Source organism: Mustela nigripes, chromosome 5 (assembly GCF_022355385.1).
Source record: "Mustela nigripes isolate SB6536 chromosome 5, MUSNIG.SB6536, whole genome shotgun sequence".
Lineage (NCBI taxonomy): Eukaryota > Metazoa > Chordata > Mammalia > Carnivora > Mustelidae > Mustela > Mustela nigripes.
Window position 1 is genome coordinate 83,791,589 of NC_081561.1, and position 14,312 is coordinate 83,805,900.

At 33.9% G+C, this 14,312-nt stretch overlaps 1 protein-coding gene across 1 annotated transcript in view; it reads right to left on the reverse strand.

The window, feature by feature from the left end:
• The window catches only part of HBS1L (HBS1 like translational GTPase), an 84,295-nt gene that overhangs the window by 17,189 nt on the left and 52,794 nt on the right, over window positions 1-14,312 (reverse strand). Inside the window, exons 6-12 of the mRNA XM_059400769.1 lie at window positions 12,537-12,796; window positions 11,909-12,074; window positions 9,058-9,175; window positions 4,606-4,752; window positions 2,759-2,833; window positions 2,093-2,210; window positions 935-1,003 (exon numbers count right to left, since the gene is read on the reverse strand). Of these exons, the coding sequence (XP_059256752.1) occupies window positions 935-1,003; window positions 2,093-2,210; window positions 2,759-2,833; window positions 4,606-4,752; window positions 9,058-9,175; window positions 11,909-12,074; window positions 12,537-12,796 (953 nt within the window). The remainder of the gene's footprint in view (window positions 1-934; window positions 1,004-2,092; window positions 2,211-2,758; window positions 2,834-4,605; window positions 4,753-9,057; window positions 9,176-11,908; window positions 12,075-12,536; window positions 12,797-14,312) is intronic.

The window sequence follows — 14,312 nt, forward strand, 5'->3', positions numbered from 1 at the left end:
GAGACAGTACTGACCCTTAAGGACTTCACAATCTAAGTTAAATAAAATGCACAGAAACAATTATAATACCACACAAACAATGCAATTGCAGAGGATGCAGAGAACACAGAGGGGCACCATAGGATATGTGCGTGGGGAAGCCAGTTCTGAAGCCACTCTGCACTGCCTACTCTGTGATAACGGAGATTTGGGAGACCACTGACATCTGTACTGTAATGATTATTCCAACATACAGACTATATCCTTTTAGTTATTAAGACCTTTATTTCAATTCTGTTTTATAGTTTTCTAAAGAGGATCTTGTACACTGGAGGTACCCTGAGGGATTTAATACAACACCTTCTCTAGGATGGCCTTCTAAGTTTTTCCTCCTTTGCATACTCTTCTCAGTCATCTGGTACCAGACAGAGTTTCATTTCATCTTACAGTCACTCTTTTACCTTACTAATATTTCTTTATAAGCAGCTTCTCTTTTTACCAATGTATGGTATCTATCTCCTGACTGGACCCAGACCACTACAGATGGGTAGGAGATGGGCAAGTGAAGAAAAACAGAACACTGGGCAACAAAGACTCCATGTGGTTAAGAGAGAGTTACCAATCCAGTCTGGCTGAAGGATACAGAAACTAAAGAGATGAGAAGAGAGAAAAAAAACACAGGTGGTTAGAAAGAGAAAAGATAAAGAGGTCCACACCGGGAGGATGAGTAGGAGCTGGGGAAATGACGTAAATGAAGCAAACTGGAGAGTTTTCTGGGCAGGAGAGCTAAAGAACTAGAACTATGCACTTCAAGAATAATTTGGCAATGATCCTTACACTGGCCACAGAGAAGGGAGAATATCAAGACAGTATCATAATTTCGTCTAAGAAAAGAGGTCAGGAGAAAATAAAAGCAGGGGCCAGAATGAAGCAGCACTAATGAGGGAGCACTTACCTTTGAAAACATCAGACACACATAATCTAAAAGGCTTATCAATAGATCGCTGAGGAGGCTTGAAAGAATCTGGAAAAAATGGCCAAAAAACCACAAGATTTAATTTAAAAGTAATTTTTGACTCCAGTCCAGTCGGCCCATTATAGACCCGAGTCTCCCAGAAAATAACTTTCTTTTATGAATACTAATAGCAAATTGACTCTCATTCATATAACACTTGGTAGTTTATGTTTTCATACAAATTATCTCATTTAAGCTTAACAACAGTCTGTAAGTTAGGTAGGGTAGGCCTGAGCCTCATTAACTAAATAAAGAAAATGGAGTATTATTTTAAATACTGCAGATGATTTCAAAAATCATAGTTGCATAGGGAGGATGGGTTTTAAAAGACCTGGCAACTTTTCAGGATTACTGTGGAGACTCCTGAAGGTAAGGATGAGGAAAGAAAATGTGTTTTTGTTTTTGTTTTGTTTTGGTGAGTTTTCAATCTTGTTTACATATCACTTTTTCAAAAATAGTTTAAGCTAAAGAAAACGCTTGGAGTTTTGCCCAAGCTGGTGAGAGTTGGTAAAAATTGTCACGTGTGTTTCCATAGGCAGGTGAGAAGATGGAGAAGATGATCCACTGAAGAGGAAGTCGTTAAGTAATATGGGTATGTGGGTGTTTTAAAACTCAAGCTATCTGGTCTCCACTACCCCCAAAGGATAAAGAAAAATAGCTGCGTTAGGAAAATCAAGAGTATTTATCCAGTCATTTCCAAATTAATAAAGATGAAAAGTAAGATACTCATTAGACTGAATTGAAAACATTTTGTTACTCTTGATTTGCCTTTGAAATACAAATTTCTTAGTGATGCCTACAATATGTGAGGCTTCCTCTTTGGTGTGATATCACTGACCTTCTTATGTGATGAAGATGAAATCACTTGTCAATGCAAACTGCATTAGAATTTGATGAAATAAAGCTTTAAGTTTGAGAAATAAAGATACATTTTAAAAAAATTATATATATTTATATTTATTATATAAATATAATACCCTAGCTCTTCTGATTATAAATCCTATGCTTTTTCGCATACAACAATGCCTCCCAACAAGAACTGTAACTAACCATATCAAGCTTATAAATGCATCAAAATTAGTATGGCAGTATACTTACCAATTTGTTCTAATAAACAAAGTCCTTTATACCATTTTGTGAGTTCATTTGATTGAGATCTTGTGATTAGATTTTCACCACTGAGACCACTCGTAGGGATAAAAGCTACATCACTTTCCTATTAAAAAGAATTGAATATTTGAAACTTAGTACACTGCTTTCAAAAAGTTAAAAGGTTCACTATTACCATGCTGCACCTAGTCTGTAAATGCAACAATGTACTTTTTTAAAAGTAGTAGAAATCAAAGAACCAACAGTTTTCAACTGTTTTGATTTTGTGGGAAACTTAAAAATTTGTTCCAAAACACTCAAAGCATTTTAACCTGGTAATATAGGCATACTTCATTCACACTTTGCTAGAGAAATTCCTCCCCACTACTTTCCACTGTAATGGAAGTATAATTTCCATTCCTCTGTGACCTCCCTAAACCTAATTTACTAACTGCAGAAAAGTATTTTATTTACATTAAATTCAAGCCAACTTATAAAATGTGCATTTTCTATGGTGAAGTAACCCAAAAAACACAAGATATATTTGCTACCAGGCAGAAATAAAAAATAAAATTAAACATATTTAGTAAGACAAGAACACCAAATACTGGGTTTTTCTGCCATATCAGTAAGATGAGACTTGAGGCTAACTATACAAATTTAAAATTATCTTACCTTAAAACCTGCTTGCTTAAGAAAGTGCCCAAGCTTTCCAGTAATCTCTTGAAACCTTTCTTGTTGCCAATTAACCTGATAAAGATTCAATTTTTAAAACTACACTTCAGACCATGCTATATATAAAATTTAAATTTCTGCAATAAAATGTAAAGCAAGACAGTAAAATATAAACATAAAATCTATTAAATATGAAATCTATTAAAATTTAAACTCAGAGTATGAGATCTTACTATTAACATCATCTAAAAATAACTTTTCCTACAACAGAAAGCCCAGAAACAAACTTCAATACACACAGAACGTTTTGTATATGCTGTAAGTGATTTCAAATTTAAGAAGAAAGAGTGAATAATTTATTAAACTGTGCTCAGACCAACTACTGAAGTAAAATAAAATTATTGATACACCCCCCCAAGCCAAAGAGACTAAAAATGTATATGTGATATGAACTCTGTATGCTGCAGTATTTAGGATTAAGTGTAACAAGGCAAAACTTACTTGGAAATTCTTGTCAAAATAAGATGAATTAATGGGTGGGACACGGGGTAGACAAAGATGCCATCAAGTACATAGGAGAATCTTAGTATTTGGTATTTATTATAGAATTCTTTCTACTATTCTTTCCTTTTTTCTATTCTCTGTATTTGAGAATTTTCAAACTAATAAAAGGTGTATGTAATAATGATACTGTAAAAGAACTATGTAGAAAAATGCAGGTAAAAAAGTATCTGATCCCAGGGTAAGAAAATACTTAATCATAAAAAAAGAATCAAAAGAAAATACTTATAAATTTGAATATATGTCAAAACATACAAAATGAAAAGTAAAAAAATTGGGAAAGTATCTAAGACAAGATAAAGGATTAATATTTTTAATAAATAAATTATACTTAAAAATTGCTTTAAGAGAAGTTTTAAAAAGAGCAAATTATATATATAATTCCAAAATTAAAAACATAAATGGTTATAAAGTATATTTAAATATTAACATTCAAGTTAACAAAAAAAGAGACATGCTTTGAATATGAAGTTGGAAAATAATCACTTAAAAATAGCAGTGTTAACAAATGTTTGGGAAAGTACATATACTATATGTGTTGAGAGTAAGTAACTGGAACTTTTCTTGAAGGCATTTTGATCATACATATAGCAAGTCGTAAAAATGCATATGACCTTAGGTGCAGAAATTCCCAAAGAATAAGCTTTTTCTAAGTACACACATACACACACACGTCTGGAAATATTCACAAATAGGGGATTATTTGAATAAGTTAATATATCTTTAAAACAGACTAGAAAAAAGCTTTAAAAACCACCTGTTCATACAAAAGTTCATTACTTGGAAACATGCACAAGAACATTATCATTTTTTTTAAAAGGAGATAACAAAACAGATAACATAATAGCGTTATGAAGAAAAATACTTTTACATATAAAAATAAACAGATGGATCTGCAAAATGAAAAGTCAAAAGATTTCAGGGGAAAAAGGGGAGTTGGAAAATAGGATATTTCAGGTTTCTTTATACTAAATTAAATTGTGTATTATTTTATAACTAAAAACAATTTTAAGATTTTTTTTAAATTTAAATTCAATTAGCCAACATATAGTAACTCATTAGTTTTTGGATAAGATTTTAAAATTAATGTTGGAAGTGAGAGAAGACATCTTTTTGCTTAAAAATTACTTGTATCTTATGTATTTAATATGAGGATCATGAATTCTTTAAATATGGCCACCAGACTGATAAGACGTACTCTAGTGACCTCTGAGGTCCTTGATAGGGCAGGATAACATCTTAACTAACATCTGAAATGAAAGGAATGCTCATTTGCCTTCAAATACCTGATCCATCTTATTGACTGCAACCGCAAGCTGGGTGACTCCAAGAGAGCGAACCAAGAGGCCATGTTCTCGTGTTTGTCCCCCAGTCTCAAACCCAGCTTCAAACTCTCCTCTGCTGGCGTCTACAACTAAAATGGCTACATCTGCCTAAGAAAGAAGAAATAATCAAAACTAGGAATAACATCACAGCATTTTAATTCAAAGGACAGATTAGTTGATTAACTATGGTCAGACTTTAAAGGTAGACTTTAACCTGACCCCAAGCTCCAAAGCAAAACAAAAGACTTATACAGATGGATTAAAATTTAAATATAAAAAAAAACTAGCATGTGGCCAAAAATAATGACATAAAGAATAAAAAAATTCCCATATTTGATTACATACCAATTAAATATCAAGGCAAAGGAAATACATAAACAGTTAAAACATAAAAATAAGTAAAATAAATAAAAATAAAACAGGGACAGATATTTGTAAGTTATAATCTTAATATGAACTTTACTAAAACAGGGAAAATAGACACAGCTCTGTAGAAAAATAGTTAAAGGGTACAAACAAACAATTTGCTCGAAAAATACAAATGGCCGAGAAACATGAAAAAATTCAAATTCACTAGAAACCAAAAACAAAAGACATTAAAAATACATGAACATATACTTTCCTTCTCTCACTTTCAGAAATCACATAAGCAAGACTTGAAAGACAGAAAGATTTACTACAGGCAAAGGCACAGCACCGCCTGTGCTTAAGGGAGGAAGCTAGCTTAAGGGAGGAAGCTAGCTTTCTGGGGGGCATTTTCACAGTAAGTATCAAGTCTTAAAATTATATATATTTTGCTTTCCATCACTTCCATTTCCTGGAATTTATCCTAGAGAATTATAAACTATTTATGATAATGAAAAACTGTGAACAAATGAGTTCAAAAATAGCACATTCACCCTTTAAGGCAGAGAAAAAGAACCTTGACTTAACAAAGGTTCCGAACCTTTCTGGAGCATTTTGAGAAGCAGGTGAAAGACATTTTTCCTCTCACACGCCATTTACACACAAAGAAAGAAGGAAGTAAGCTAACCTTTGCCTTATTTCCTTTTCCTCTTTAGCCTTATTGACACTAGTTTTATGGGTTCCCACTATTTCTTTTGTGTTGATGCTTTTTTTTTTTTTAAAGATTTTATTTATTTATTTATTTGGGAGAGAGAGAGAAAGCACAAAAGCAGGGGGAACAGCAGGCAGAGGGAGAAGCAGAGAACCCAATGCGGAACTCGTTCCCAGGACCCCAAGATAACGACCTGAGCCGAAGGCAGACCCTAAACTGACTGAACCACCCAGGCATCCCTGTGTTGATACTTCTTTCTGTGACTCCACTTACATCATGTGGATGCAGTCTTTGAAAATTTGCGGAGAATGCTTTGTGCAATCACAGGTGTCCCTCTACTGTCATCCTCATCAAGTACTTCTGTCAATGCACTGTCAGGACATCCCTGAAAGGAGGACTCTTATTTTTTTTCCCCCTTTGCGGTTTTTGCCTTGCAGGCCTACCTATTCTTACAGAAATCTGTTTTCCTACAATCCAGGATGTAATGACAAACTCCAGCAGTGCCCTCCAGAGCTAGCTCAGACTGGTACTAGATAATCGCTCTCTCGAGGATCCTTTTACATTCCATCCACAGTCAGCGCTCTGGTCTTCTGGTCTGAACAGAGTCCAAAATAGCTTTCCTCTTCCTTGTTTCCTCAATGACATTTTAAGTTTGTGCCATCCAGTTTTTAAAGACTCTCAAATATATTGCCATATAATCTTCACCATAATGAGAAATAAAATGGTCCAAAAGTAAAGAATTTATCAGACACTTTGCTCTGAACAGAACTTTAAATTAGAAGTACCATCCACATACTCTGGTGGGGCAATTTACACCATGATTTCTATTCCTTTTTGCTTACCCAAATATTCCTGCCTTTCTTCTCATCTAAAACTCAGCATTCATTTCCAATCCTTCATGACCTGAGACACTGAACTCTAATTTCTTCAATGAGATCCAGTTCTTTGGACAAGAATTCTTGGTTAAGAGCACAAATTGGAGCAATTCATTTGGAAATGGACACTGTTTCACTCATGTGTACTCACTGAGGCCTCACACCTCCAGTAAATTGTTTAATCTTGCTGTAAGTGTGGAATGACAATACTGTACACCTGAAAATATTACATTATATCTAAACTAACTGGAATGTAAGTGAAAACTTAAAAAGAAAAAAAAAAAATTGCTCACTTCACAGAAACACTGAAGAGTAAGTGTAGTTTATATAAAGCACCCTGCCCTGACCTTCCAAATCCTAGGCTCAATAACTGTAAATCTCCTTCTCATCAGGTTTTACTAATATAACTGTCAAATTGTATTTATTTCCTTAAGTTAAGATTTGAAAATCATTGGGACGCCTGGGTGGCTCAGTTGATTAAGCATCTGCCTTCGGCTGGGGCATGATCCCAGAGTCTGGGGATCCAGTTCCACATTCGGCTCCTTGCTCAGTGGGGAGCCTGCTTCTCTCTCTTGCTGTTTCCCCTGCTTGTGCTCTCTCTCTCTCTCTCTCTGGCAAATAACTAAACAAAATCTAAAACAAAACAAAACTTTGAAATTTATTGAATTGACATTAAGATATCTAAGGCAATAAATATTCTTCCTAATTCTCTTTCCCATTACCATCTCCAAAAACTTGGGGGGCAATTTCTCTTTTTTCTTGCAGCAGCTTGCCTTTGGGAGCTCAAATGCCTACCCATCTTCAAGGAAGCCTTTCAGCACAACAAAGAGAGCTTTCCTTATCACGTATACTGTGTATATACTTCTTGTGGTACATTTGTGTTGACCTTTCGTCTTTGTATGTTTCACCTTCCTATGTGATTTCCTTGAGGAGAAGCAGCATATCGCACATTTTAGCTTATATCCCTAAAAGCCCACCCCAGTATTTTGCACACTAAGTTCCCTAATATGTTGAGCCCGTTTCTTTGTCATATAATAGAATTCAATTAGATAATTTCTGAAATCCTTTCCTATCCTAATTCCATTAGCCATGTTGAATAAATGATCTTTATGATTATTCTGGAGTCTAAGATTCTAGGATTCAAAAACATTTTACTGTAACTGTTTGTTTTGGTATTTCCCTCTCCCATTAAACTAACAAAATGTGCTTCTTAGTTCATACCCCTATATTGCTTACCATAGTCCTTGGCACACAGCAGGCATTCAGCAAGTATTCATTGAATGAAAACACACACACACAAGGAAACAAAGGGAAAAATACATTGTTTCCTTTGGTACATGAAATGGTAAATACACTAATTTAAACTAGGGATGAGGCACCAGGATGGCTCAGTTGGTAGAACATGCAACTCTTGGTCTCTGGGTTGTGGATTCAAGCCCCACCACGGGTAGAGAGTTTACTTAAAAACAAAATCTTTAAAAAAAAAAAAAAAAAGTAAAATAAAATGGGAATAATATACACCTTCCTAGAAGGAGTAAACTACATGTATACAAAACACCTCATATAGTGTCTAGCCCATATCTGGTACTCAATCAAGAGTGCTATTTTTTAATCTTCAATATCTTGTTCAGTCCATGGATCTTAAATTATTATTTTGAAATTATGTATCAATTTCCTGAAATAGAATATATTCTCATTCATCTTCAAAATATTCTAATTTATTTATAGAACATCCTTTTTAGGTTGATGAATGCTCGTATTAACATTCCCTTTAAACAGATGTTAAGAACTCAGAAAATGCCAATTGCTTAAGTCACACTTTCTGCCAAGTGACACAGGCAAACTTTTGAACTCTTTATATTTTCCAATAACTCTTTATATTTTCCATCTTTTATTGAAAAAGAAGCTATGGCCTCTATGTACAGTGCTACTTTCATTGTTTTAATTTTTTAAAGTTATTATCTTTGATTTTTTTCAGTATCCTTAAGAATTATATAATTCTACAAATTGCAACTGTTTTTTAATCCTACAAGGAAAGTAAATAAACCACAGGGGCAAAACTCCCAAGCTTCACTGTTTCTGCTTTTAAAAGATATAGGCCTTGAAAATAAATACAGTATAAAGGCAGATATTGAAACATTCACTCCAACTCATTAATATAATATAAAGCTATATTTCATCAAGTACCTTACTAGTATTTTTACTATAAGAAATTCATGGCTTTTATAGAATAAATAGAAAAATATAATATATATATAATATATAAATACATAATTAATATGTAGTTATATAATAACTAAAAAAAGTTTTATATAAGACCAATAAGAACATAAAAATACAATCTATGTTTTCCAATTTTTTCAAAAGTTAAATTTTTTAATTTCAAAATATTTTAGAAGTTATAATCCTAGAATTATAAGCTCAGCATCAGGAAATTGCATGTACAATCAGTGTAGTATAATTCAGGAAACATCTGAATACCTGGGCTGCTCCTGTAATCATATTTGGAATGAAATCCTTATGGCCTGGAGCATCCATTAACGTAATAACTTTGGTTGTGGTCTCAAACTTCGTCATACCAACATCCATTGTTACTCCCCTTAAAGAAAACATAATATGGTTAGATCACACTATAGAAATAATCAATGCTATGGACTAAATTATTTAATAATATGGGCTAAATGATAGTCTAAATTCTTAAGAAATAATGGGAGTTTTATTACACAGTCTACTATTTTGATGAATTAAGCTACCAATTGGGGCTAGAATTTCTGCTGTAACAAAATAACATGTGTATGTCTTTAAAATAAGGCTGTAGATACCACAAGAACATAATCAAAATGCGGGATTATTTCCCATTTCTTTTTTTTTTTCCTTTTGGTAAAAGGCTAGGTAGACTGTAAACAGAGAAAGATATATGGGGATACCTTTGGAGGAAGAAACAGTAACTACTGCACACCAGAGAAGGTAAAGTGAAGAATGACTACTATCAGGAGGCAGTTTTCATCATGTTTATATATAGATGCTTCACTAATTATAAAAATAAACTTATAAACTTTCATTTGCAAGGCAGATTAGTATGTTACACAATTAGAAAAAATGAAATATCAAAGGAGATAGTAATTTTTTTTTTAAATTGAGAAAGATAAACAGCAGTTTGTTTCACATCCCATTTCATCTTTCCTGGAGACTAACACAGTACCGCTTCTTAGCCACAAAAATGTAGGTTCGGTTTATAAGAAAGCCCAGGAAGAGTCTACAAAGGTACTAAGTCTTTCCAGACATCAGGAAAAGGAAGTTGGGTGGGCAATAAACTGGGTAATCATTCATCCTGGTTTGCCCCAAACAGTCCAGAATAATGGATGGGCCATCCCTTTTACTGCCAAGCGTTCTGACAATTAGAGTAATTTATGTGTCTCCCCTAGCAGAGTGTTGAGGTAACTTTGGGTCTCCCTGATCAAGTCATTCCAGCTTAATCTAAAACAATGGGCTATTTAACTTGGTGGAAATGATGCTTAATTCTAATAATCCTCAAATAATCACCCAGAATACTGACAAACCAAGACTTATTCTGAGCTCCTCCCAATACTGCTTTGACCAGAATATACTCTTGAGCCAGCTCTGGTCTACATTTGTAACCCTAAGGATATGAAAATGTCACTTGTTTTACTAATTTCTGTTCAACCTGAGAAGAGACGACTTATAAATATTTAACATGGTGGGATAAGTAACACACTGTATTTCTGAAATACTATGAAGGAACATACAGTGGTGAGTTAAAATTCTTATTAGGTATCTAGACGTATCTGCTATCTACAGAACCAAAGAATATTCTAAAATTGCATCATACTAAGCATAGAAAACTACCAGCAGCAAAAAATAACAGCCAACCAGTAGATGTATTGTCAAAAATAAAAAAAACCATGAAAATTACTATTCTAGGAATTAGATTATTTTTTATTATCAAAAATAAAAAATAAAAAAACCATGAAAATTACTGACTATTCTAGGAATTAGATAGTTTGCTCACTTGCCAGCTCAACTAAGTCATTCTAACTTAAATTTTATTGTTATCTTTGCCCACTTAACAGATGACATAAATATAACTAAAGAGCCATATATTTTAATAATCTGTTTGGTAACCTGGTAGGTAGAAATAAATTATTTAGTCTTCTAACACTGACATCATACCAGGATTCCACTGTTTTCCAATATTCATGTTCCAAAAATTTGCGGCCAACTAATTTTCCTTACTAATTGGAAAACAAACTTATGATGCGATATAGACTAAAAAAGACCAACTACAAGAAAAAAAAAACACCCACCATGATATAAAATTCTGTTTATCAAAAAAACTAAAGAATATTATGTCCCCCCTTCATTGAGAATTACCTTATATATTATAATGTAGACTATTCAAGACTCAAGAAAATAAATACACACTTTTTTTAAAAAGTATGAAAATCCAAATATATTTTCTAATTATACTCAGAAGGAAGACAGGGAACACGGAATAATTTCTTTGTTGATTTAGGACTTTTGGGAGGACTTCAGAGTCTTCAGTCATTTCTTTGACACAGTTGATATACCTGCCATTTCACTTACTAGGTGTCCTCATTCTTTCCTGACAAAGGTGTCATTGGTTCCCCCACCTCTGACAGTTGTGACATGATATAAACCACCACTCTGAATACTCTGAAAGAAACACTTTGGCTGGGGTATATGAATAGCTGTTCTCTCCTGCAGAGTTAGCAACGGGCACAGTAACTGACTAGACTAAATCTCTATTGTAGGAAGTAGATCTAATGACTAGTTCATTGATTCTATCTCATAAAAACATACTACAGAAAGTATAAAGATGAATTAAGTCTGATAATTTAAATATACTGGTCATTTTAATTCCAGACAGAAGACAGTTTACTACAAAAAGTTACCTTCCCTTAAAGTTACCTTATATAAAATTTAGTCTTATTCATAATTTTAATTCCAAATCAAGTCAATTTAACAAATACTTAGGGGGGACAACTAAAACTTCTCCCACAGAATAATTAACTAAGGTTTTTTACTACCATTTTCCTGTGTGTGGTGTTTTTTTTTAAGTTTTTTTGATAAACATTCTTTTCAACTATTCTCATAGAATTTGGAAGAGTAGAAAATGTATGTAGATATAATGAAACTATAATAAAAATATTTCCCTCACAAAAGCTTTTCTCTAAAAGAAGTTTCTTAAAATATTTCAGGACATGTTTCATACATATTCAACACATACTATATACTTATTTAAAAGACTATATATCATTTCAAACTAAAAATTTTGAAATATAGTGACTACCTTTCCCTTTCTTCGCCAGTCTCATCCAAGACCCATGCATATGCAAACGAAGCTTTGCCAGCCTTTTTAGACTCTTGTTCATACTTATGCATAGTTCTTTTGTTTACATTACCCAGAAGATAAAGCATATGGCCCATCAGAGTACTTTTCCCAGCATCAACATGACCTAAGGAAAATTGATTCAGGATTAATACTAGGTACATTTTCCAGACGCTGTTCACATTGAGGTGTTACATGAATATGTAATCCACTAGTTCACGTCAGTGTTTAGAGTAATAAATACCAGTTTTTATCAAATGATAGTTAAAGTAAATGGAGAAAAAAAGAGTCTCTTGAGAGAGGGGGGAAATTTCCTTGACTTCTGGAAATTCGAACTGTCAGTAAGACATGGCATTTTCAGAACAGTCACAAAATGAAAATGCCACAAGCAAGTCTAATGACCTCCTTGGTAATCTGGCATTATTTTCCCCAGGGTGACTAGAAAGCACTATGATGTGATACCTCCTTGCTTGTGTCCATTTTCACCCAGAGAGACACTCAGAGTGGGAACGAGTATACATGCTGCCACCAGGAAGTGGCCAGGCTATGGCAGAGGTGACCAGGCACCGAGAAAAACAAAGGGCATTACCAATGACCACCAAGTTGAGGAGCTGCTTCCCTCCTTGCCGCTTCTCCAGTTCCGCTTTGACATCTATCTGCTGCCTCAGCTTGCCAGACTTTTTCACCGGTGTTGGTGTTGAGCTCTGCTCTTCTGATGTTTGAATGGTGTGGGATGGAAGAACTGGTTTAGAAACAGTGTCAAGAACATCAGAAGCAGCAATGCCAGTTCCTTCACTAAGATGTCCTTTTTGAGGTGTGTGGAAACTATGACCATTTTCTTCAGTTACTCTACAGAAAGCAGAGATAGGAAAAAAAAAATGTTTAAACCAACTCAACTGACACCCTATAAGGTCAGAAGGGCAGAGAAGTTGTCTTTTCTTATTCCTTATACGGAATATGTTGGTTGCAGACCAACAATGATCTCTTCTAAGTGGCCACTCTATTAAGGTGGAAATGGTAAGTAGTTAGACCCAAACCACACAAATATAGACTTGGAGGATCCCAGGAGAAAAACAGTCCAGCAAACACTAAGATAAGAAGAAAATATTCTATAAAATAACTGAATTCATAACCACATAGCCTTAGCCATATAATCCTATCAGAACAAATGCATAATGGAGATATTTTGTAAAACTTGGTACTAAATGTGTTCCTAGAGATAAAGTACTATTTAAAAAAAAAAAAAAAAAAAAAAGCTTCATCCCTAACTCATTCTTCTAACAGGACAGAGACTAACAATCTTTTTTGTTCAAACACTATCCTTAAGGGAGCTAACTCTGTCTACATTTTCTTAATAATTTCAACAAAGAAGTTTTTATTTAATTCATTAATTCAACTAATACTTGATTTTCTAAAAACTACAACTTCTACTAGGCATTGACGTTGAAAAGAAAAGAAGATGCTGATGAGAAATTTATCTACTAATCCCAAAAGCTTACAATCTAGTGTGGGACTCCAATACATAAAGTAGACCCCAAGGCCATGTAGAATAACCTACTCGCTCTTTGATAATGATGATGCCCCCAAAAGTAAACACGGCCCTTAGTTCATTAGCTTTTTGTTATCTACAGAAACTGTATCAGTGCAATCCATCCCATGGACAGCTAGCAGCGATGGGATCTAATCAACCAGACTACAATACAGTTTACATTCCTTTCAGGGACACAGATAAACAGAAATAGGACAAAGAACAGGTTAAACTGCAAATTATTAAGAATGAAACCAATTCTATCCAATTCAATTTGGAACTGGCAAAGAATTACATACAAAAAACAGTTCATGTGAGAACAGTACATTATTTTCTTCTTATCCACAGTAACAAAAAAACGGACTCATTTTTCCCCTCTCAGGGCATTTTCATATGCTGAACACTGACCTTCATCCTAGTCCTCAGGGAAAAGTCCCATTAGTTATATTTGCAACTTCCTTAAAAACCTCATACCCACTCCCTTTCTCTCTCTTGCTTTCGTCAATCTCTACTAACAATTTTGGTGTTGTTTGTTGACACCGTGTAGACAGATTAGCTTCATCTAGACCCACAGGGGAAAAAAATTTATGCATGTGAAAAGATTCCAATCCTTTTAAAGGATTTCAACAGGGTAAATTAAGTGAAATCTGAGACTATAATTTGCAAACATTTGAATGACCACAGTTAGTTCTAAAACCAAACATGACAACTCTGCATTTAGACAAGTTGAAAAAACCCTACAAATTATAATAAAAGTGTTCAACCAAAGTAACTAGACATGGGCTCTGGTTCTGATCAGACCCGGGAGAAATCACAATTTCTGGTTTCAAATCTCTG